The 23,766-nt window shown below is 37.2% G+C and overlaps 1 protein-coding gene across 1 annotated transcript in view; it reads right to left on the bottom strand.

Annotated features, from left to right (window-relative positions):
• Window positions 1–983: 983 nt before the first annotated feature.
• Window positions 984–23,766, bottom strand: part of PIH1D3 (PIH1 domain containing 3) — a 37,253-nt gene continuing 14,470 nt past the window's right edge. Inside the window, exons 4-6 of the mRNA XM_029240030.1 lie at window positions 23,552–23,648; window positions 5,850–5,935; window positions 984–1,113 (exon numbers count right to left, since the gene is read on the bottom strand). Coding sequence (XP_029095863.1) covers window positions 984–1,113; window positions 5,850–5,935; window positions 23,552–23,648 — 313 coding nt within the window. The remainder of the gene's footprint in view (window positions 1,114–5,849; window positions 5,936–23,551; window positions 23,649–23,766) is intronic.

Here is a 23,766-nt window from a genome sequence, read left to right as displayed (position 1 = left end):
AGACAATATCTGCTTGAGTATTTAGTCTCTTAATTGTTCACATCTTTCCACTGTTTATCTCTTTTCAAACTTTACTCCCAGGTAACTCCAGAGTTCTACAATGATGTGTGAGACCAAGTCAAGTTATTCATAAATAATTCTAAAGTAAACTTATGCAATACAGTACAGAAGAGGCAGTGTACAAATTCATAACGTAAGTATGTCCAATTACGATATACGAAATGAGAGAGAACAGGATTTGTAAATGCGCCACACTTTTCTTTATATTCCTTTTAAATGTCAAGAAATTCAATTAATATAAACACAGTACTCATAAAGGCATTGTTAATAACTATTAGTGCACAAAAGGAAAATATTTTTAACTTAAATAGATCCAAACACTGAGAACAGGACCGAGGAAGCCAAATAACACTGTGTGCTCAAGAGTATTTCTTATTCAAGTAAACATGTTGTTAGTATGGCACATCAAACTATTTATAATCCTCTGTTATTTGTATATTCCAGAACAATAGTGAGAGCCTAAACAGAGAACACTCGAAATCATTTGATTAAATCAACAAAAAGGAAACTAAATAAACTTTTCTGGTGACGGTAATGACCAATTGCTATGCACCTGATTGTATCATGGTATAATCAATTGGCTTAAGTTCTTCAAACTACTGAAATAAGTGGACCAACGATTTCATGGTCATATTTCAGTTATTTAGCTGACCATGTAGTAATCTAATTGGTTAGCCTGTAAATTCTATCCAGCTATCACTATAAAAATGGAATAGCTTATTAGTATGAGAAAACAGCATTTCCTACTAGATTAATAGAAATGACTGTAAATGATGAGAATAGCATTAGAATTGAATTTAGGCCCTGCCTGAAATATGTCAGAATAATAAAGAGAAGATAGAAAACATTAACCAATTTTTTCAAAGTTTTTTAAATTTTTTATCAGTGGTATTTTACCACTTTTCCTCCTTATTCATGTTGTTTCAGAAGAAATTAATAAAATCCAACTCTCGTTTCATAGTCATGGTGACCTCGAGAGTCTCAGTTTCAGCAATATAGAAAGCTTTGGCATTGTTGCATTCCACAGGATAGGGAAGGGTTAACAGCAGCTTCCTAAAAAACAAAACAAAATAAAAACCTAGAATCAGTGATATCAAGACAATGGGAAGCAATATATATCACCACAATGTTAGGAACCAAAAAACTATTTAGTATACCATTATTTTGGCCTTAAAAATCCAACCAGTGGTTTTGACCACCCCTCTTTTTTTCTAAATTGACCTCATTTTGCATTATATACACATAGTCTCAGGCTATGTTTATTGGCATAGAAATAGAACCATTGCAACTTTAAGTTGGCTGGATAGATCTATTGCCGGTCATACTTATGTGTAGATGGAATGTGGCTGCCTGATGGAAACCTGAAAATTGGAATGGTTCTAAATAATTCTGCTAACACAACTGAGTCTCTACTACTACATTAGGTGTAGTTATTGAAATTCAGGCCTGGAATGATTTCAATACCAGATCAATGAAAGTGCTTTTCTCTGCCTGCTTCTGTTCTTTCTACTATACATTGGCAAAAATTTCCTGTGAGAGATTGCTGAGTGTAGTTTGCAGTTTATGGCTCAGCTGCTGGATAATTGTATGCTTTAGATGCATGGTTGGGATGAGACATCCATAATTCTGTCATAGTGGTATGAATCTGAATTATGCATAGGGTCGGCACATGCTGGTATCTGAAGAAAATTAAATACATGAAACACTTGTTACCTCACATTCTCAGTAGACAAGGCTTGAGTATCTCTATAAAAAGTGGGCAGAAAAGCTCTGTTAGAAGGTATAAGGTCCAAATCAGTATAGGAAATGTGGTAATTTTTAGGGGTACTTATTGAATACTTGTACAAAGAACTAGTATTTGAAAACAAAGCCCTTGAAAATCAATTGCTTCTTTGCTCATTTGCAAAGACCTAAGTTCAGGAAACTGGGCTCATTAAAAGTATTTATCACACATCTCTGGAACCTATAGGAGGAATTTTCTGTTACTCTTGTTCCATTCCAGATATTTGGGGTAGGAGAAACAACTCTCTCCACTTGAAGTAATGAAATCGCGATGTTTCTTAATATACCCTGTAATATTTGGCATCTCAAAAAAAATGGGTGCAAAAACCATTGAGTCTTTTTTTTTTTTTTTTTTTGGCCATGCTGCACAGCTTGCAGGATCTTAGTTCTCTGACCAAGGATCGAACCTGGGCCCACGGCAGTAAAAGCACCAAGTCCTAACCACTGGACCACCAGGGAATTCCCGAGAGTCCATCTTTTTAAAGTTGTTTACAATATAGGTTGTACTAGAGTTAGATTTGCTTTATCCCTTATTCTACAAATGATAGTATATTCACTTTTAAAAGAAAGCAAAGCTCAGTGGTGGTAGCTTCATTGCACTAAAAGACACCTAAAATCAGTTGAAGAAGGAGTTCCAATGATAATGTGCACTCCTCTATCCAGAGAGAAATAAATTCAAAAGAGACAGTGGCCATTGGAATGGTACATCTATCCCTGCATTTTTGTCTAGTCCTTAGTAGTACAGCTTCCCATACTAAAATTTTGAGTAGAAACTGTGCAACTTATTTAGGCTCTTAGAAGAAGGAAAATACTGTGTGATATCTGAAGTGAGAGTTATATTTTAAACAATAAAAAATTCTACTAATACTTAATCATATACAATTCATTGAAGAACAGGACTGTATTTTATTTCGGTGTCCCCCCAGTGTCTAGCAGACATAAATGTTTGTTGACTGAATGAATAAACGAATGAAAAGCAAACAGGTCACCACAAAATGATATTTGAATAACTGGTATAAATTAGTACTATAATAAAATATGAATGAACATTTAAACCCAATCCCTCTGCCTCTACTTTGAAAATATATTTGCCTTTTAAGAAGCTACAGTTTAGTCACTGATCAAATGTTTATCCAGTGTTAATTTTCATTAGAAATTATTTAAATGCAAACAATAATATATGAAAGTAAAACCCCAAAATTATCTGTACAGTGAACTCTATAGACTCACATGTTTACATTTATATTAGAGAATTCAAGTTGATGTTTCTTTTTTTTTTTTTTTTTTTTTTCGGTACGCGGGCCTCTCACTGTTGTGGCCTCTCCCGCCGCGGAGCACAGGCTCTGGACGCGCAGGCTCAGCAGCCATGGCTCACGGGCCCAGCCGCTCCACTGCATGTGGGATCTTCCCGGACCGGGGCACAAACCCGTGTCCCCTGCATCGGCAGGCGGACTCTCAACCACTGCGCCACCAGGGAAGCCCCAAGTTGATGTTTCTTGCAAGAGATTTAAATAAAGGACAACCTTGTTCTGTACATATTCACATAATGCACTTTTTATTTTATGTAGTTAATAAATTATTTGATTTACATATCTGGGATAAAAAAAGGACATGGCCTTTTTAATGTTTCCTATTGGAGACATAACTATTTTCAAAGAAAGTGCAGAAATAGCTACTGAGCTGCAGTTCACTATTCCATTTAGAAAACATTTTTTTAGGTGTTTACGTCTTTGAATATCAGCCAACTCTCAATCTATTGGGTTGGTCAAAAATTTCGTTCGAGTTTTCTTGGAAGACATATGGAAAAACCCGAAATAACTTTTTGGCCAATGCAATAAATCAAAGGAGCACCGCAAAGGTGAGATAATCTAAAGCAACACACAACCAAAAATTAACTCATATTTGTCTTCAGAGTGTGTTTTTATTATCACATTCAAGGAATTCATTTATGATATTCTTAGAATTCATCTTAAAAACTAATGAAACCCCATATGAAGATAAAGTCAGGAGATTCTGAGACATTATACAATTTCCCATATCTTTCTTCCTTTCTATCTACTCCATGTTGGGAATCTACATACCAAAACAACGTTGTAAAAAATGAAGAATTCAGCAAACTGTTTTATTTCTTTTCGATCTACAATGCTAAAATTCTGTTTTATTTATAATTTTAATGCAGTTGACTATCAATAGACTGATATTACTAGTCAATTCAGTTAAAATAAATTCACTTGTTTTGCCTTATAGATACATTAGCAGAATGTCCGCTCTTATCTTTCTTGGAGCCGGTAAGCATAGTGTTACAGGTGTCAAAGTTAGAAACTAAAGAAAGTAAATGTGAATATCAATAAACTTAAAAAACAAGACACATTTCCAATAATACAATTTCAGGTAATAGCATGGCTCCAAAGCATGTTCAAGTGTTTAGGAAAAGTGATAAAAACTTTAATTCTATCTTCTGTCTTCTATCTTAATTAATGAATCTTTTTCTTAAGAGACAGTACCTTCATGCACTGAGCATTTAATGTATAAGTACTGTAAGATCCAAATGACCTAGTGCAGCCTACATGCTATGTGGAAAAATATCTCTGTGTGAGTCTTTCATTTAGTGAGCTCTGATAAATATCTGGAATGACAGCATAGCCAGAGCAGCTGCCTAAAGATGGATGGAGACAGTGAGAACTGCTAGGGGAACGGAAATTAACTCCGTAGTGTGTAGATATGTGTGTGCTTTTAACAAGTGCACAAATATCATGAAAAATTTGACTGTTCATTTAACCAACTTTCCTTGCAAAGTTTGTGTAGAAGAGTAAATGCGTGTATAACATGTAATGGGAAAAAAATTACAATACTCCTTGAAGTGAATGGTAGGAATAGGGAATGTAATTTTTATAATATGAGACATTTTTTGAGTGAATACATTTTTGAAATTATATTAAGTAATGAGAAAATATTTGATATGTATTCATCTGTAGATCATTTGGGGTTAAATGCATCTACTGTAGAAATCAAGGTTAAGCTATGCATGTTATGTTGGGTTGTTTACACACAGAAGTCTTTTGTACCAGAGATTTAATTTTGTTATTTTCTTGAAGCCCTACAATCAACAAAGGACAATTGTAGGTACTGATAATGGAAGGAAGAGAATGTGCTAGGAGCTGACTGCTCCCCGCACCCAGTTTGAAATGTCTATGAGTTACAAAGAATCACTGCACTCAACCAAAGTGTGCTCACTGCTATACATCCAGATGAAAAGTGAACAAAGCAGTGAGATATTTAGACATTTTATCTAGCACCTGCCAGGTTCTATAGATTCCCTCCTTATAGAGTTAGTTTTGAGAGACAGGGCTGATTTATCCAGGTTTCAAGATAAACATTTTTATCAGAATTTTACCGTATACATTGTGTTCGGGGAACATGATTTGAACTTGTATAATAACAAGACTATTTTGAAAATACCAAATGTTTAGTTGAATTATTCCATTATCATCTGCATTATTTTTAAATGTATTCATGCAACTTGAGGATCTAGTGATAAATTAGCTGTTAGAACTTTTGTTTTAAGCAATTGATAAGACTTTTTGTTGATTTTTAGATGAATATAATCAAATTTAACCTTAGAGCCCCACAGTATCCAATATACTTAAAGATTGCTTCTTTCATGCCATCACTGTACCAGAAAGCCACATGCAAGACTTACATCTTAAGAGATTTTCACCTCTAGCTATTTTTCCTGACAGATAAGCAAACTGTATCTGAATGTCAAGGACTATGTCTTGGTGGTATCAACCTAATCCAAATGTATGCATGTAAAGTAGGAAAAAATCTAGGTATTTACAAATATATGTTTATATTACCTAGATCAAACATCTGAATGACTGACTTTTTCACTTTTCTTCAGACTTTAGGAGTGATACAAAATAAGTACGTACACTTTTATAAAGGATATTGACTAAAGGTTCATTAATATTATAATATTCATTATTCTAGTTCTAAGTTTTACTCACTTATTAGGAGTACGGAGGTCAAGGGTCATTTCCTGAATGTTGATTTCAATTTCAGAAGTGTTCGTATTTGGCAGTTTAATTTTAATCTGAAAGAGAAAATGAAAAATACTGCTGTCTTGAGGAACAGTTAATTTGAAGAGTGCAGTAAAATACAGGGGAATGAGAAGTAATACTTATTTAATGCCAACTATGTGCCAGACTATGCTCTTTCCTCGTAACAATCTTGAGAAGCAGTGATTATTACCCCCATTTTACAGATGGAGAAACCAAGATAGAGAAAAGTTTAGTGAGTGACCCAAGGCAACTGTCTGTAATTTGACTAAGGTCTGTCTGCCTCCAAAACTATTATAGAAACACTTTGGTTACATGCCTGTACATTCACTGCTTGAAGGTGCATACTAGTGCACCTGCTAGAGTTGGGGACCTTCAACTACTTTTATATCACTGGGTACTTTGTATAAAAAGTGGTTAGTTCTCATGTTGGGTGTGGGTTGGTGATGCCATGTTATAGTCTCCTGGTATAAACTCCCATACACATTTCCTGGAGAAATGTAGGGGTCCAGAAAAGTTGTTAACAGAACAAAAGAGAAATAACAATATGACCTCTACACAAAAATGGGACTATTTATTGATTTAGTAAGATTTCACTTAAAACTGTCTCATCTCAATTATGAGCTAGAAGACTTGAAATCTTGGATATCTGGTGAGTTCAGAGCTGGAATAGCAAGCATAAAAGCAACAGGTTATAAAGGAAATACATATCAAATAAGTAGTGGGAAAAATTAGAATTCCTTATAAGAAGCTTAAAATAGGCAATAGTGTTTTTGTGATATAAAGTATGTGAATAAATACATGTCTGTGAGTTATATTTTACTTTATTGAACTGTATATAAACAAACATTTGTAAAAAGAGCTCTACACGTCCTACTATCTAAATATATCCTTTAGTTAATATTTTCATTAAACAAAGAATTACCTCCTAATTTATATTTTGAAAATTCATATCTTTTTAATTAGAGATGCTTTGAATGAGAGAAATAGAACATTTCTCAAAGAGGTAGTTATAGGGGCTCTACCTCAAGTTAAATGAGCAGTCTACTGGACAAGAAAGACCTATTCTTACTTCAATAACATTCAGATCTGATAGTCAGGTTGAGATGTTCTTTAGTTGCAGGATGACTCATTTCACCTGGACTAAGAAGTACAAATATTTGCTTCTTTAGTTTGAAATGTTTATCTCTTTCAAGGTAAAAAATTATTTCCCCAGGGTTGAAATGACATTTGAGTAAGGAAAAAAAAATTATGACAAGTGAAATTTAGATACAACTTTTGGGTAGAACTTCAAAGTGGTTCTTAAAATTGTTTGCAACTCTAGTTAAGGGTAATTCAGAAACAACTCATTAATTTTTCCTCTTGAGGAAATTAAAATTGTGTACTAAAATGGTTTCAGAGGAGGGACAGGAGAAGGAACAAATTACGTTCCTTAATGATACACATTAATATCTCATAAGGTAGAAGATTCAATGAAGAGTCAACAGAGAAACTCCTCCTGAAACATGAATCAGACTTCTTCAGAAATACTTTTATTGAATACCTGGAAAATAGACATTGTTATTATTGACTTCGAACTGACTGTACCCAAGACCTAACTTGTCCAGTATTAGTAAATACAGTATGTCACTGACCAAACAAAGGGATTGATGTTCCTCTCTTTACATAAGAGGCAAACTGAATTCATTTCAAAGAAAAATTATTTTAATAGGTAAACTAATGAAAATTGCTAAAAATGTCATTGGGAAACTTTCAACCTTTTGGGAGCTCAACCTTTGGAGTCAAACTTGGGCTTGAATTCTGGTTCTGTCACATATTATTGCTTATTAGTTATCTATTGTTGTATAATGAAAACCAATTATACTTCCTCCCTCCTTAATTTAATGGCTCAAAACAACAATAAACTTTTATTATCTTACACATTTTTCATAGGTTAGGAATTCAGGAGTGGCTTAACTAGGTAGTTCTGGCTTAGTTAGGGTCTATCATGAGGTTGTGGTTAAAATACTGGTTGAGCTGCAGACATCTGAAGGCTTTACTGGGGCTAGAGAATTTGCATCCAAGGTGGCTCACTCACATGGCTGTTGGCAAGAGGGCTCAGTGTTAGGGGAACCACTGACCAAAACCACCCACCCTGGCCAGGCCCGACAGTAACCACTTGCATGAGTTATCTTACAACAGGAGGTCCTGGTAAGGAATGCGGAACTAACAAGCTACTACCAACCAAAGAATTCGGGAAAGGTTAAAAGGAGACGTCAGTCCATATGTCCTACCAACCTCCCAGAATCCTCCTCGCTGGAATCCATCTTGGCTGAGCCATGCACACACCAGCAAGAAGGACCCTGAGTCAGAGTGACTGGCCAGAGACAACCCGGAAACTAACCCCACTACCATAAAACCTGAGGCTGAGAGCCATGTGGCAGAGCAGTTCTCCTGGGTTCCCTTACCCTGCTGCTCACCACCCAGGTGCCCCTCCTCAATAAAGTCTCTTGCTTTGTCAGCACGTGTGTCTCCTTGGACAATTCATTTCTGAGTGTTAGACGAGAGCCCACTCTCGGGCCCTGGAAGGGGTCCCCCTTCCTGCAACATCTGTTCTTCACCACATGGACTTCTCCATAGGACTTAGGGCCCGGAGTGTCCTTACGACACAACAGCTGTCTTCTCCCCAGAGTGAATGATCCAAAAGTGTGAGACAGAAACCATGCCTTTTTAAAAAATGTAGCCTCAGAAATTATACACTTTCATTTCTGTAATATCCTATTGGTTATACAGGTCAGCCCCATTCAATGTGAGAGGGGACTACACAAAGGGATGAATATCAGGAGGTGAGAATCATTGCGGACCATCTCAAAGCCTGGCTACCACCATACCCAACACTAACTTCAATTTACACTTCTGCCTTCCGGCCTTATGAATAAAAAGTAACAGGAAAAGAGTCTACTAATTTAAAGTTTGTGAGATCCCTTTTTCCCATGTTCAGCCTGTCTTCGGGCAAGTAGTTGAAACTACTCCTTTAGTCTCTATAGGAATTCACTTTGGGGCTTTCCTAGAAATGGGTAAATGTAGGTCAAATTACTTACAAATTATTTTTCATTGTCATTCATTTATTCTCTTCTATGTGTTGTAAAAGAGCTGGCTTAATATGCCAAAACCTTTGGGGTGGGGTCATTAATGTGAGATTGTCATTTTGAGTTTTAAATTTCCTCTTTATTGTCTTGTTCTTATGCAACATTTATATGACAAGGTGGCTCTTAAAATCTATAAGTGATTAATACAGGCTCCTCAGGTCCTCTGATGAGTGTCTTTGATCATATTTTAAGTTGTTTGAAAATTGAAATGAGAAGGCCAAACAGCAAGTGTTCGTTGGAGATCAACCATTTTAGGCTTCCTCCTGAACTGTCATTTCCTGAATGCCAGAACAAAAGAATAAGTGATACATACCTTATATACATAACTTGACCAGTCTATGCTACCTACTGAAATTTTAGTGAAGCTTAAGATATACAGAAAAATTTGGCCTGTCACTTTGGAAGATAGTCTTACTTTACAGGTTCTAGATATTGTAAAAATATTTTCATTTGACAGAAATACAGCAACTACCTCCAATATACTTGATTTTTAGCAAAGAAATTAAGACTATATGAGTTTCCATTTAAAACATAACATTAGGAAACTTTGATTAACAGAAAAAGTTTGGGTAGGACCCATTCTGAATTGCTTCAGTGATTTAATTTCCCATTGTTTTACTATGGAAACGCATGTGAGATATTTTTTCCATTGCAGCCATAATAAATATTTTATAAAAACTCTCAGGAACAATGATAATCTATAGGAAAGTGAAAAAATTTAAAGGTGATGGACCCCCTACTTTGAAATTGTATAAGTATTTACCTCTGGAGAATAAAAATATAGAGGTATGTGTTCTCCAAAACTAGGACACAAAACCAACAGATATCTTTTAATATTAATGGATACATTTTCTATGAAGTTACCATGGTGAAACATTCCAGTACTATATGGCCATGTCTGTTTCACAAGATCATGGAGCATGACTCCTCTCCTCTCACAGGAGTCAAGAGTAAGCTCAGCTCATTCTGGAGTAAGAACACTCATCTACAGGACCTTCATACTTCTACTGTTTCCCACACTCAACCCCAAACGCAGCCTCACCACCGTTATCTGTCTTGAGACTACCAGAACTAAATTCATTATACTTTTATCTCTATGTGTCAAAATACAGGAGCCTCAGATTTCCAAGTCCTTCCTTATCACCTAATAATTACCATCTGGTCTTCTATTTTGTTTCCATTTCCTACCCCTTACCAACTCATGTAACCCTCCCATATGGTCTTCTGGAACACACAGTACAACATCCCCTATTTCATAAGCCTCTTTTAATATTCTCCGCAATTTTTCTTAGTTTAACTGAAATCTGGATCTCCCTTGATGACAGATTCCCTTATAGTCTTCTCAATTTGTGCCTATATTTTTTTCCTCTCAATCCCCTTATATCACCGGGCCTGCCCCCTTCCTTCCAGCTTTTAAAAATAAACCTCATGTCTTTCACACTATACCACCAATTACCCTCCTTGTTGCAACCATCTACCAATTCCTGGGTCAGACCTCCCATCCCAATTTCTCTAAGAATAGTTCTTTGTTCTCTACTGATATTTCTACCATTAACTGCTGTCTTAAGTATTGGTGACTTAAATATCCACTTACATAACATTTCCACCATCCTAGCCTCACTTCCTGATGAGGTGAGATGCCTTCAGGTCTTTGAACAAATATTGCCTTCTGAGTGAGGTCTTCCCTGATCATGCTATTTAAAGTTGCAGCCACTACCTACACTAGTATTCCATATCACTGCCCCTTGCTCTTTTCCCCTTCACAGCATTAATCACCTTCCAATGTACAATAAAATTTATGCATTTATTTTGTTCATTTCTCTCTCCCACTAGTAAGTATGCTCTGTGAGTACAGAACCGTACCTGGCACATCATAGGTACTCAATAAATATTTGTTGAGTAAATGAATAAGTGAATTTATGCAAAGATGTTTCAATATTAAGAAATTGAATTTACCAATAGATCAAAAGTAAAAACATCATATGATTTCCACAAATCTTAAAAAGACATTTAATCAAATTCATCATCCGTTCCTGCTTAGAACTCTTAATAAAATCAGAATAGATGAATAGTTCCCTAACACACAAGCCAAAATTCAATATCGGGCTGGACGAGGAAACATTAGAAACATTCTAACTGAAGGGAGAAATAAGAAATAATACCATTATTTACCACCATTATTTAATGTAGTTCTGGATGCACTAACTCATGCAATTAAACAGGAAAGAGGTCTTCCCTGTTGGTGCAGTGGTTGAGAATCCGCCTGCTAATGCAGGGGACATGGGTTCGAGCCCTGGTCCGGGAAGATCCCACATGCCGCGGAGCAACTAAGCCCGTGCACCAGAACTACTGAGCCAGTGTGCCACAACTACTGAAGCCCACACGCCTAGAGCCCGTGCTCCACAACAGAAGCCACCGCAATGAGAAGCCCATGCACTGCAACGAAGAGTAGCCCCTGCTCGCTGCATCTAGAGAAAGCCCACATGCAGCAACGAAGACCCAACGCAGCCAAAAATAAATTAATTTTAAAAAAAGGCAAGAAATAGGAGGTAAAATTATCATTATCTGAGGGAAGAGCATTCCAACTGGAATGAACGCAAGAATCAGGAAATAACTTGACATACTGAAGGCCAGCGTGGCTAGAACGTAATGAAAAAGGAAGAAAATGTGGTATTAGATGAAAGTGAAAAAGTAGGTAGAGGTCAGATCACATAGAGCCTCATAGATTAAGATAAAGATTTTGGATTTTGGTCAAAGTACAATAGGAAGCCATTGGGGGTTCTGGGCAAAGAAGTGATGTGACCTGATATATCACTTTTTTAAAAGGATTTCTCTGGACACTGTGTAAAGTTTTCAAGGGATCAAGAGTGGAAGGAGGGAGATGAATCAAGAGAGAATCATAATGGTCCAGGTGAGAGATGATGGTGGTTTGAAAGATGATGGTAGTTGTGGTGATAATGACAATTAGGTGGATTTAGAATATATTTTAAAAGTAGAGCCAATAAGACTTGCTGATGAATTGCATATGAGGTATAAAGGAAAGAGGAATAAGGAATGATTTAAGTTTTTAGCTTGTGCAATTGGGTGAATGTTGTTGCCATCTCCTGAAATGAGGAAGATCAGTAAGAAAGAGATTTGGGGAAGACAACAGTTCTATTTTGGACATGTTAGGTTTGAGTTGCCTATTAAACAAGTGGGCAATGTCAAGTAAGTGGTGGATTATATGAATCTGAAGCTCACGGGAGAGGTCAAGGCTAGAGAGATAAATAGTATTTAAAGCCATGGGACTAGATGGAAAGAGAATAGAGAAAAAAAAAGACATAGGTGTTTTTCACAGACCTAGAGAACTTCAGGCAGGAGAAGAAGAGCCAGTGATCTGGGACCAAAGAAGATGAGGAATGTCCAGTGATTTGGGAGGAAAACCAGGAGAGAGTGAGGTCATTAAAGAGAAAAAAGTGTTTCAAGAAGGAAGGAGTAATCAACAGGGTGGAATACTGCTGAGTGGTCACTCTCATGTCTTCAATCTCTCTTTTTCTAATTTTGTCCAGAACAACTCTTCATTTTTCAGGACTGTCCCTCTTATTGCAGTATTTAGAGCATCCTTGGCCCCTGAGTACTAAATGTCAATAACACTCTGTAGCCAAAAATGCCTCCACCCATTTCTGTAAGTCCCCTAAGGGCCCATACCATGACTACTTCTTTACGGTTTGTTCATTAAGTCTAGTGACATGTAGTAGGCAGTCAATAAACATTACATGAGTAAATGAATGGATTCTTTTTTTTTTACATCTTTATTGGAGTATAATTGCTTTACAATGGTGTCTTAGTTTCTGCTTTATAACAAACTGAATCAGTTATACACATACATATGTTCCCATATCTCTTCCCACTTGCTTCTCCTTCCCTCCCACCCTCCCTATCCCATCCCTCTAGGTGGTCACAAAGCACCGAGCTGATCTCCCTGTGCTACGCACCTGCTTCTCACTAGCTATCTATTTTACGTCTGGTAGTGTATATATGTACACGCCACTCTCTTGCTTTGTCACAGCTTACCCTTCCCCCTCCCCGCATCGCCAAGTCCATTCTCTAGTAGGTCTGTGTCCTTATTCCTGTCTTACCCCTAGGTTCTTCATGACATTTGTTTTTCTTAAATTCCATATATATGTGTTAACATATGGTATTTGTCTTTCTCTTTCGGACTTACTTCACTCTGTATGACAGACTCTAGGTCCATCCACCTCATTACAAATAGCTCAATTTCATTTATTTTTATGGCCGAGTAATATTCCATTGTATATATGTGCCACATCTTCTTTATCCATTCTTCCAGTGATGGACACTTAGGTTGCTTCCATGTCCTGGCTATTGTAAATAGAGCTGCAATGAACATTTTGGTACATGGCTCTTTTTGGATTATGGTTTGCTCAGGGTATATGCCCAGTAGTGGGATTGTTGGGTCATATGGTAGTTCTATTTGTAGTTTTTTAAGGAACCTCCATACTGTTCTCCATAGTGGCTGTACCAATTCACATTCCCACCAGCAGTGCAAGAGTGTTCCCTTTTTTCCACACCCTCTCCAGCATTTATTGTTTGTAGATTTTTTGATGCTGGCCATTCTGACTGGTGTGAGATGATATCTCATTGTAGTTTAGATTTGCGTTTCTCTAATGATTAGTGATGTTGAGCATTCTTTCATGTGTTTGTTGGAAATCTGTACATTTTCTTTGGAGAAATGTCTATTTAGGTCTTCTGCCCATTTTTGGATTAGGTTGTTTGTTTTTTTGTTATTGAGCTGCATGAGCTGCTTATAGATTTTGGAGATTAATCCTTTGTCAGTTGCTTCATTTGCAAATATTTTCTCCCATTCTGAGGGTTGTCTTTTCGTCTTGTTTACGGTTTCCTTTGCTGTGCAAAAGCTTTGAAGTTTCATTAGGTCCCATTTGTTTCTTTTTGTTTTTATTTCCATTTCTCTAGGAGGTGGGTCAAAAAGGATCTTGCTGTGATTTATGTCATAGAGTGTTCTGCCTATGTTTTCCTCTAAGAGTTTGATAGTTTCTGGCCTTACATCTAGGTCTTTAATCCATTTTGAGCTATTTTTGTGTATGGTGTTAGGGAGTGATCTAATCTCATACTTTTACATGTACCGGTCTAGTTTTCCCAGCACCACTTACTGAAGAGGCTGTCCTTTCTCCACTGTACTTTCCTGCCTCCTTTATCAAAAATAAGGTGACCATATGTGCATGTGTTTACCTCTGGGCTTTCTATCCTGTTCCATTGATCTATCTTTCTGTTTTTGTGCCAGTACCATACTGTCTTGATTACTGTAGCTTTCTAGTATAGTCTGAAGTCTGGGAGCCTGATTCCTCCAGCTCCGTTTTTCGTTCTCAAGATTGCTTTGGCTATTCAGGGTCTTTTGTGTTTCCATACAAATTGTGAAATGTTTTGTTCTAGTTCTGTGAAAAATGCCATTGGTAGTTTGATAGGGATTGCATTGAATGTGTAGATTGCTTTGGGTAGGAGAGTCATTTTCAGAATGTTGATTCTTCCAATCCAAGAACATGGTATATCTCTCCATCTATTTGTATCATCTTTAATTTCTTTCATCAGTGTCTTACAATTTTCTGCATACAGGTGTTTTGTCCCCTTAGGTAGGTTTATCCCTAGATATTTTATTCTTTTTGTTGCAATGGTAAATGGGAGTGTTTTCTTGATTTCACTTTCAGATTTTTCATCATTAGTGTATAGGAATGCCAGAGATTTCTGTGCATTAATTTTGTATCCTGCTATTTTACCAAATTCATTCATTAGCTCTAGTAGTTTTCTGGTAGCATCTTTAGGATTCTCTATGTATAGTATCATGTCATCTGCAAACAGTGACAACTTTACTTCTTTTCCGATTTGGATTCCTTTTATTTCCTTTTCTTCTCTGATGGCTTCACAGGTGAATTTTATCATACATTCAGAGAAGAGCTAACACCTATCCTTCTCAAACTCTTCCAAAATACAGCAGAGGGAGGAACACTCCCAAACTCATTCTACGAGGCCACCATCACCCTGATAACAAAACCAGACAAGGATGTGACAAAGAAAGAAAACTACAGGCCAATATCACTGATGAACATAGATGCAAAAACCCTCAACAAAATCCTAGCAAAGAGAATCCAACAGCACATTAAAAGGATCATACACCATGATCAAGTGGGGTTTATTCCAGGAATGCAAGGATTCTTCAATATATGCAAATCAATCAACGTGATACACCGTATTAACAAATTGAAGGAGAAAAACCATATGATCATCTCAATAGATGCAGAGAAAGCTTTCGACAAAATTCAACACCCATTTATGATAAAAACCCTGCAGAAAGTAGGCATAGAGGGAACTTTCCTCAACATAATAAAGGCCATATATGACAAACCCACAGCCAACATCGTCCTCAATGGTGAAAAACTGAAAGCATTTCCGCTAAGATCAGGAACAAGACAAGGTTGCCCACTCTCACCACTCTTATTCAACATAGTTTTGGAAGTTTTAGCCACAGTAATGAATGGATTCTTGTCATCAACTGAAAAGCATTCTTAAGTCTCTCCTATCCTAAAAAAAAAATCTCTAAACCGGGCCTCCTCTTCAACAAACCATCTCCTCTCTCTCCTCCCTTTCACTGCTAAACTTTCTCAAAGAACAATCTATATTTGCTGCCTTCTCTTCCTCAATTCCTATCCACTTCTCAGCTTTCTGCAACCCAGTGTTGGCCCCTACCATGCCTCTGAAGCTGCTCTCTTCCAAAAATCACCAAAGTCTTCTAAACTGATGAATCTAAAAATTTCTTCTGCATCCTAATCCTGCTTTACTTTTCTACAGTGGGAGATACTGTTATAGCTTTCTCCATCTCTGCATATCCTTCTGAGTTCCTCTTCCTTTATCCATCCCTCAAATATTTGTGTTTTCTATGGTCAACCTGTGAATCTGCTTGCATAGGTTCAGAAGTTTCTGCCAGTTCTGGTTCAAGGATTCTGGACCATATAATTAAAATATTTGATTAAACCTCCTCAAAATGACATAATCAGAATGTAAAATTACTGATTTTGTTACCAAGTAATATGTATAAGATACCTTTCACCCTTATTTAATACTTGACCTTAAGCCCATCTCAAACACCCTGTCCCTCTCTCTTACCTCTCTGTCTTTCTCAATCTCTATCTGTGCATCTATCTATCTCTATCTCTCTCATTTTCGGGGACTTTTATTTTCAACTCTACTAATTTTGGTATTATTTAAAATTTTAAATATATATAAATTCCATCATCAGAAATATATTAAGTCTATACAATTAGATTAGCTTTTAAGGGAGGTATTCATCCCCCTACCATCGTTATGGAAAAATATTATGATATTAACTATAAATGTATCTATATTACTGAAAGAACTGTAAGAAATTTAATTGAAGGTTTACTGTGCTGCCTGGAGCTGATAATAAGGAATTGTATTACAGCTGAAATATCCTTCTCCCTGACACACAGTCTGATAAATAACCAGTCAGGTAAGGTTAGCATAATCAGAAAGCCTACCATAAAAAGGTGTCCATCCTCCAGAATTTTAAATGGGAAAGAGAATCCACTCCATTTTCAAGCAGCCAAATCTATTTATTCATAAGAAGTAAATGAAAATGACTGTTTTAACCTTAACAGAGAAATCGGGATTTGAGAAGCATGCCATTAAAGAAAGAAGTGAATTCTTAGAGGACATGCAGACACTTTGCTCAGAATGATTGATAGCTCTTTCTGAGATGAATATGTGTGATAAAACATGTGACTCTTGGTTGTGTCTGCCAGATGGTGACTGACTCCTATGCCATCCCTGACTCTCACCCCGTTCCCAGTGAGGTTTAAAGATGGAGTAAGGCTCATATCCCAGTGAGGAGGTGACAATGAAAAATAAAAAGAGGCTTAATGGCTTGTTTTTAGTCACATTAACATGTCCCCTTATCAATATAGATCCATTATAGTAGGAGCACCAAAATATTATGTATCCATGGCAGCTCAAAAAGAGTATCAAGCCATCTGCAGATTTGTCCCCGCTCCTAGAACAAATGATGGGCCATTTGGCAGAATATCAACAAACCTAGCCCCATTCATTTTTGGATTTTAGAGATAGTGTGCTGTTAAACACCCATGGGTGAAAATGGAAATCCACTGACCTACTTCCCCACTGCACCCATCCCCATTTCTGCCACAAATAGTCCTATGGGGAAGCCAGGCTACCTGCTTACATATCTTTGATACCTAAAATTCCTTTTCCACTCTCCCCAACTGGCACCCAAGAGGTCAGGTACCTCAGTAATCCCTGTTTCTCAGGGGTAGGCAGGTTCCCATTCTTCCCACCTTGTTTCTAGGACAGCTTTTTGGCTTCTCCGTCATCATTGTTTGCATTTCTAAAGCCATGTCACAATTCCAACCTCATTTCATTGAGCCGATGTCTCTTAGTTTTCAATACCTAGCCTGGAACTTGAGTTAGAATTTACAATGTCTCTGTTAGAACTTTGTCTCTGATTGCTGACCCCGTCCCAAGGGCCATTTATTCTGTCCCTGGTTAGTCCCATTTCTGCAAGTTTCCTAGTATCCCCCTCAACTCCTCCCCCTCTCCAAACATACACGTTACTTAAAAACAGTTCTACTTCATTCCAAGCCTGATGAAAGCCAGCACTCTGTGGTATTATATTCTAACCCCTGCAGAGAGCAAACACCAACTCTGAAAATCAACATCTCTAGTCTCTGTCTTTGAATTCCATAGAGACTTGTATTTCTAACAGCCTGCTGGACACATCCAACAAGATTTTCTACAGGCACTTCAAACTCAATATTACCCGAACTTAATATTTTTCTTATAGAACTTTGTCTTCTTTCTCTTTTGCATTCCATACCTGATCCCTACAACACAAACAAAACCACCTTTGTTTACTCTCATTCCAAAAGTAATAGTAGTTGTAAAAAATATAGAAAATTCAGATGAGCAAATATGAATAAAAAACATCTCTAAGACTACCATCCAGATATAAACCACTTTACCTCCCCATGTCTCGATTAATGCCATCACCATTCACCTAGTCACTCAAGCTAGAAATCTGACTCCTGTTTCTCCCTTACATATCACATTCAACCACTTTCTAAATCCTGTCGATACTACCGTGGATCCTTGAACAACACTGGGTTTGAACTGTGTGGGTCCACTTATATGTGTTTTTTTTTTCAATAAATACATACTACACATCTACAGTTGGTTGAATCCATGGATGCAGAACCACAGATGTGGAGGGCCAACCATAAAGTTAGAAGCAGATTTCTGACTGTGTGGAGGGTAGGCGCCCCTAACCCCTGCATTGTTTAAGGGTCAACTGTACCTCTAAAATGTTTACTGAAACCATTCTTTCCTCTCTATCTCCACTGCCATAGTCCAGGCTCTTACTCCTCTTACCTGAATTAGTGCAACTGTCTATCAACTGGTTTTCCTATCACCAGTCTCCCAAACTCACACTCATCTCTTACCATAATCTCCACCAACAACTAGAGTTGCTCTGAAATACACATCTACTTGTTTAAGTCACTTACTTTAAAACGTCTAGGAGCTCTAATGCCCACAAAATAAGTCCAAATTTCATGGTATCTTAGTCTGCTTGGGCTGCCATAACAAAATACTATAGACTGGAAAGTCTGAGAATGCCAGACATGCCAGCATGGTTGGCTTCTGGTGAGAGCTCTCTTTCTGGCTGCTTTTTCACTGTGCTCACATGGCAGGGATAGAAAGCAAGCAGGGTAAGTGCTCTGGTATCTCTTTGTATAAGGGCAGTAATATCATCATGAGGGCCCCACACATGTGACCTCATCTAAACCTAATTACCTCCCAAAGGCTCCATCTCTGAATACCATCACACTGGGAGTTAGGGCTTCAACATATGAATTGCGGGGGGGGAGGCACGATTCAGTCCACAGCATATGGTATGATATTCAAAGACTTTTACAACTACCTCTAAGCTGGGTATTCTGTTTTATCTTTTATTACTCCACACCAGTGCATTCTGGGGCTCCAAGAACATCACATATAGTTCTCAAAACACATCATATACTTTCACAGCACTATGCCTTTGCTCATTCTGTTTACTCTGCTTAGACAGCTGTTCCACCCTGGCAAACTATTATGTTCCTCAAATGTCATCACATCCCACCTGTTTTGTGAAGTCTGCTTGGATTTCCTCTTTTTTGTACCCATATCACTTCTATCAAATTCAAACTGCCTGGATTCAAATCGTAGTTCTGCCAGAGTTTAAATGTGTGACCTTAAGCAAGTTATTTAACTTCCTTGTGCTTCAGTAACCTCATTTGTAAAATGGGGATAACAGCACTTATTTCATAGAGTTTTGGCGTGGGGAATAATGAGTTACTATGTGCAAAGTTCTTAGAGAAATGCCTGGCACATAGTAAGCATTATATAAATTGTTTTCTGTTACTATATCATGTTAAGTGAAGACAATCAGGATAGAAACTTTTATTTATGGGCTGTAAATGTAGGGAAATGGCTCCACTATGGCATTCTGGCAACTGTGCACTATTCACATAGGCCACGTAAGCAAGGCTCAACTTCAGTCTGCCCTAGGTCTTGGCAGAACATCCTGTGATTCTCTTAGAGCATGAGAAGATAGGCAGTCTTGTGAGGAGTTGCCTCAAGGCTGTTTCTTATCTGTCTTTCGACCTTGGAGGCTCCCTATCTTGCAGGAGGATGCCATGATGTTTCAATGAGGCATAGGATTTTCCACCTCCCTTCCCCTGGGTATAGAGGCAGGCTGTTAAACAGCTTAGCTGCAGTCTATAGTTGGCTCTTCAGCAAGAGTGCCTCACTACTTGTGTCACCTGTCATCTGGCTCCTGTAGTTCAATGTTGTCCTGTGGGGCAAAGGGACATGGGGAGCTGATACCATGCTGATCTTGCTTATGCCGTCTGTATAAGTAATAAACTATATCCTTTTGGACTTGTTTCCTTATCGGATGGATCTATGAAAATATGTGCTGCTGCTTATGGACTATTTGACCTCTTAACAGTTAAGCACCTGCAGAGAAGGAGAACCTTATATCTATTTTGTTCAACACTGTATGTCAAGTGTCTGGCCTGTAGTAAATGCTCAATAATATTTGTTGAATTTTAAAAATTACAGAAAACAATGATAAATATGTATTCAAGGATATGTATCAAATCCATTATAGTAGAAGTCTTGTGGGGAGGGATGGAGAGTATAGAAGATAAAAGAGAAAATATAATTTAAGATAAAATAAAATAAGACAGAGGCATTCTACTCATGAAGTTTAAGGAAAAACATGCATGTCACCTAGGAGGAAACGCCCTCTAGACTCTCTTATATCAGTGTAAGAGGCATTGTAAGCATGACCTTATTTTCCCAACTGTAATATAAGGAGGAAAGTCTAAATCAACACTTTCAAACTGTGTTACAAAGAGCCTCAGTTTTTCTCCTAGGAGCTGCCTCATAGATGATAGCACCCTTTTAACCAAGGCAGTAGTACGTGTTTTATATGTTAGGCTTTCTCACAGAATTTTGTTTGAAGAAAAGAGTTGGCAGCTAAAAACAAAATAAAACAAACCTGCAAACCACTGGCCTAGTTCTAGCTCTAAAATTAATGTACAGCATGATGACAATAGTTAATAATACTGTATTGAATATTGGGAAATTGCTAAGCGTAGATTTCAGGTGCTATCACCACACACACCCACACACACAAATGGTATGTGAAGAGATGATATGTTAATCAGCTTGACTGTAGTAATCATTTCACTATGTATATGTATATCAAATCAATATATTGTATACTTTAAATATATACAGTTTTTATTTAGAAAATAAAATGCCCAAATATAGATTAAGGCACGGGAAGTTTGGTAACTACAAACTCAGGAGTAGAGCAGCAGGCATAATTTGGATAATGGAACTCTCTGGGTTGGGGTTAGAAGGAAAAGATGGAAGGTTTGCTGAAGACATACATATTCTTAACTCAGAATTTTGTTTAGGATCAACACTTTGATTTAGGACTCATAAATCTTGCTTTCTTATTTGGAGTCTGGGGAGGGTAAAGGAAAGGTGGTTCTTGTAAATTTTTAAACCCCAAATCAGTTCTTGTATTTAAACAGATTGTTTGTGTTCCTATTACCTTCCTCAGCTTAAGCAGAGGGCTTCTTCTTAAAGTCTCTGGGTCAGATTGTTACATAGAGACCAGGTCCAGGACCCAAATAACATATTTAGCCAATTCTAAGGTGGAATTTTCCTCACATTTTTATGTTTCTGTTATTGGGATGAATCACACAATGTGCATATTTAATATAGTAGTATACCTATTTTTCCTATGTTACTAAACAAATGGCACATCTACAATTTGACGATGTCTTAGAGTTGAAAAAATGCCATATTATTAACAGGAATAATAAGCCTAAAAATTGTGCAAGAAATGTCTGAGATGAGGTCATTAACCTCTGCAGTCGGAGTCTTCCCAGCAGGGTTAAGCAATGACAGTGGGTGTCATCATTAATATGCCTATAGGATAAAATTCAAGCTGCAAATCTGTTTTCTTTTTTCTTTTTTGAGAGACAGCTTACCAGTACACCACTGTCCACAATTATTCTTTACTCTTGTTACACTCAATGCTTACCCAAATAGGTCATGCTATTTCATGCCTGGATACCTTTCCATGTGCTCTTACCTCTGTTTGGAATGCCCTTCTTGGAATGCTGTCCACTGGAGAAATCCTATCCACCTGGTGTTGATCCCTTTCTGCCCTTTCTGCTTCATGTCACCACGTACCTGGTATATGCCTCTAAATATGTACTTGCCATAGTGAACTGCAATGACTTTTTAGGTGTCCATCTCATTACCTGTAAATTCCCTGAGGGTAATTGACTGTTTCTTATTTGTCTTTGTATCCCTAGTACTTAGGACAGTGTCTGGTATGTAGTAGTATTTAAAGATTGAATGTATGAAGAAAAAGAAAGAGAAAAAGAATGCTATACATGTGGTGAAGTGCCATGGCACCAACAAATGTTTCATCTGTTTCTGGCATTCAAAGGTGTCCACGTCTTATCCAAACCGTCTGAACTCCTGGCAAACTTAAAATTGTCAACAGTGAATTTAATTGTTAATAATAAAATGGGTTCATTTATGTTAGTTTAGTCTCCCCAGTCAATTTTAAGCTCATTAGAGGGAGGGATCAAGTCTTTTTCTGTACATACATGTTGAGTTTTAGATAAATTGTGTACTCCTACTCTGAGGTGTGATTTAGTTTCCAAGATTCTTCATTCAGCATACCTTTATTATTAATGCTGGGAGCAAGCTGCATGAGGGAAATGGAAAGGCTCACAACAGTTTTATTTATTTAGGGCCTAGAATTTCTTTAGAGTTTAGAGTAATCCGCAATACCAAACATCAAAAACATAATCTTACAGTCATTTAAGAGAGAGAAATTTGAATATTACTGGTAAAACCCTGGGAGCTAATTACTTCAAGATCACTTGAAACCTTAACTCATTAAGTTTGAAAAATCTCCTGAGGTCCTTAAAGACGCTATTCCTATTATGTTATGTGATCCAATTGAATGTCTTAGATTTTGCTAATAAGAGAAAGCCTGAAGTTTATGCAAAAGAGAGAATGCATTTATCTTTTGCTTCAGGAAAAATATTAAGCATCTCCTATGGGTACTTCAGTACTCTGTGTTGTAGAGTATTATAAGAGAGGGAGGGGAAAATACAGATGCACAGCCCCTGATCTCAAAAAATAAATTCCCAGCACCAAACACCAGAATTACTAGTGTATATTGCCAAAGTGAGTTGCATTCCACACTCTTGGTTAGGCCCAGTAAGGAAGTCTTATTGATATTGTTGGTATCGCTACTGTTATTATACAGAAACAGTGGCTTGGCAAAGGATGCTCTTCAACATGCTGTAGTGTCATTCAGATAAGGGAGCCAAGTAACATTTTGGATGTCTTTTGAGAGTGTTAAGTCAGTAGTTCAGATCCAAAATTTAAGAAAAAAATCCCCTTTTATGTCCCCCAATGTAAGTTGAGTCATTAAAAGAAATACAGATATAAGAGATAAGACCGATTCAGGGAAGGAAATATTACTTTTTGATTGACTGTCACTCATCAGAAATTAATAACCAATCAGATGACATGTATGGGACAGAACTAGGATGAAAGAAAATTCAGTCCAGATTGGGCAGTTTTATTAGGACTAGAAGTAGTGCGTTATGTCATATGATTCTGTTTATTTGTAAATCTTATCCACATGTGTAAACTTAGTTTATTTTGTACATGTTTGCCAATTTTAAACTGTCTATCCTATTATTCCCTTAGTACCTCAAACATAGCAACCACTATTTTTAAAGGGTTTACAGCCTTGCCTATGGCATTATGTATACAACAGTCAATTTAACTATAATGGTCAAATGGAAAATGGGGAAGAGGGGAGAGGCTTACCACTAGATCCTTACAACACGCAGTTGAAGGGTCCTTTCTGGTCAATCCCAGGAACATATCTTCAGTTCCCACCTGCTGTTTGAACACAATTTCATATCTGAAAAAAAAGCCAGTGATATAGAGACTCAAATGAAAGAGCAATTTCCTGTCACAGAGCAGAAAACTAGAAACTTATGAGGACATGCTATTACAAAAAATAAAAGGACAAAATAAAT

Source organism: Monodon monoceros, unplaced genomic scaffold (genome assembly GCF_005190385.1).
Source record: "Monodon monoceros isolate NGI ecotype Baffin Bay Population unplaced genomic scaffold, NGI_Narwhal_1 Super_Scaffold_22, whole genome shotgun sequence".
NCBI classification, from domain to species: domain Eukaryota; kingdom Metazoa; phylum Chordata; class Mammalia; order Artiodactyla; family Monodontidae; genus Monodon; species Monodon monoceros.
This window is presented reverse-complemented; position numbering and strand designations above follow the sequence as displayed.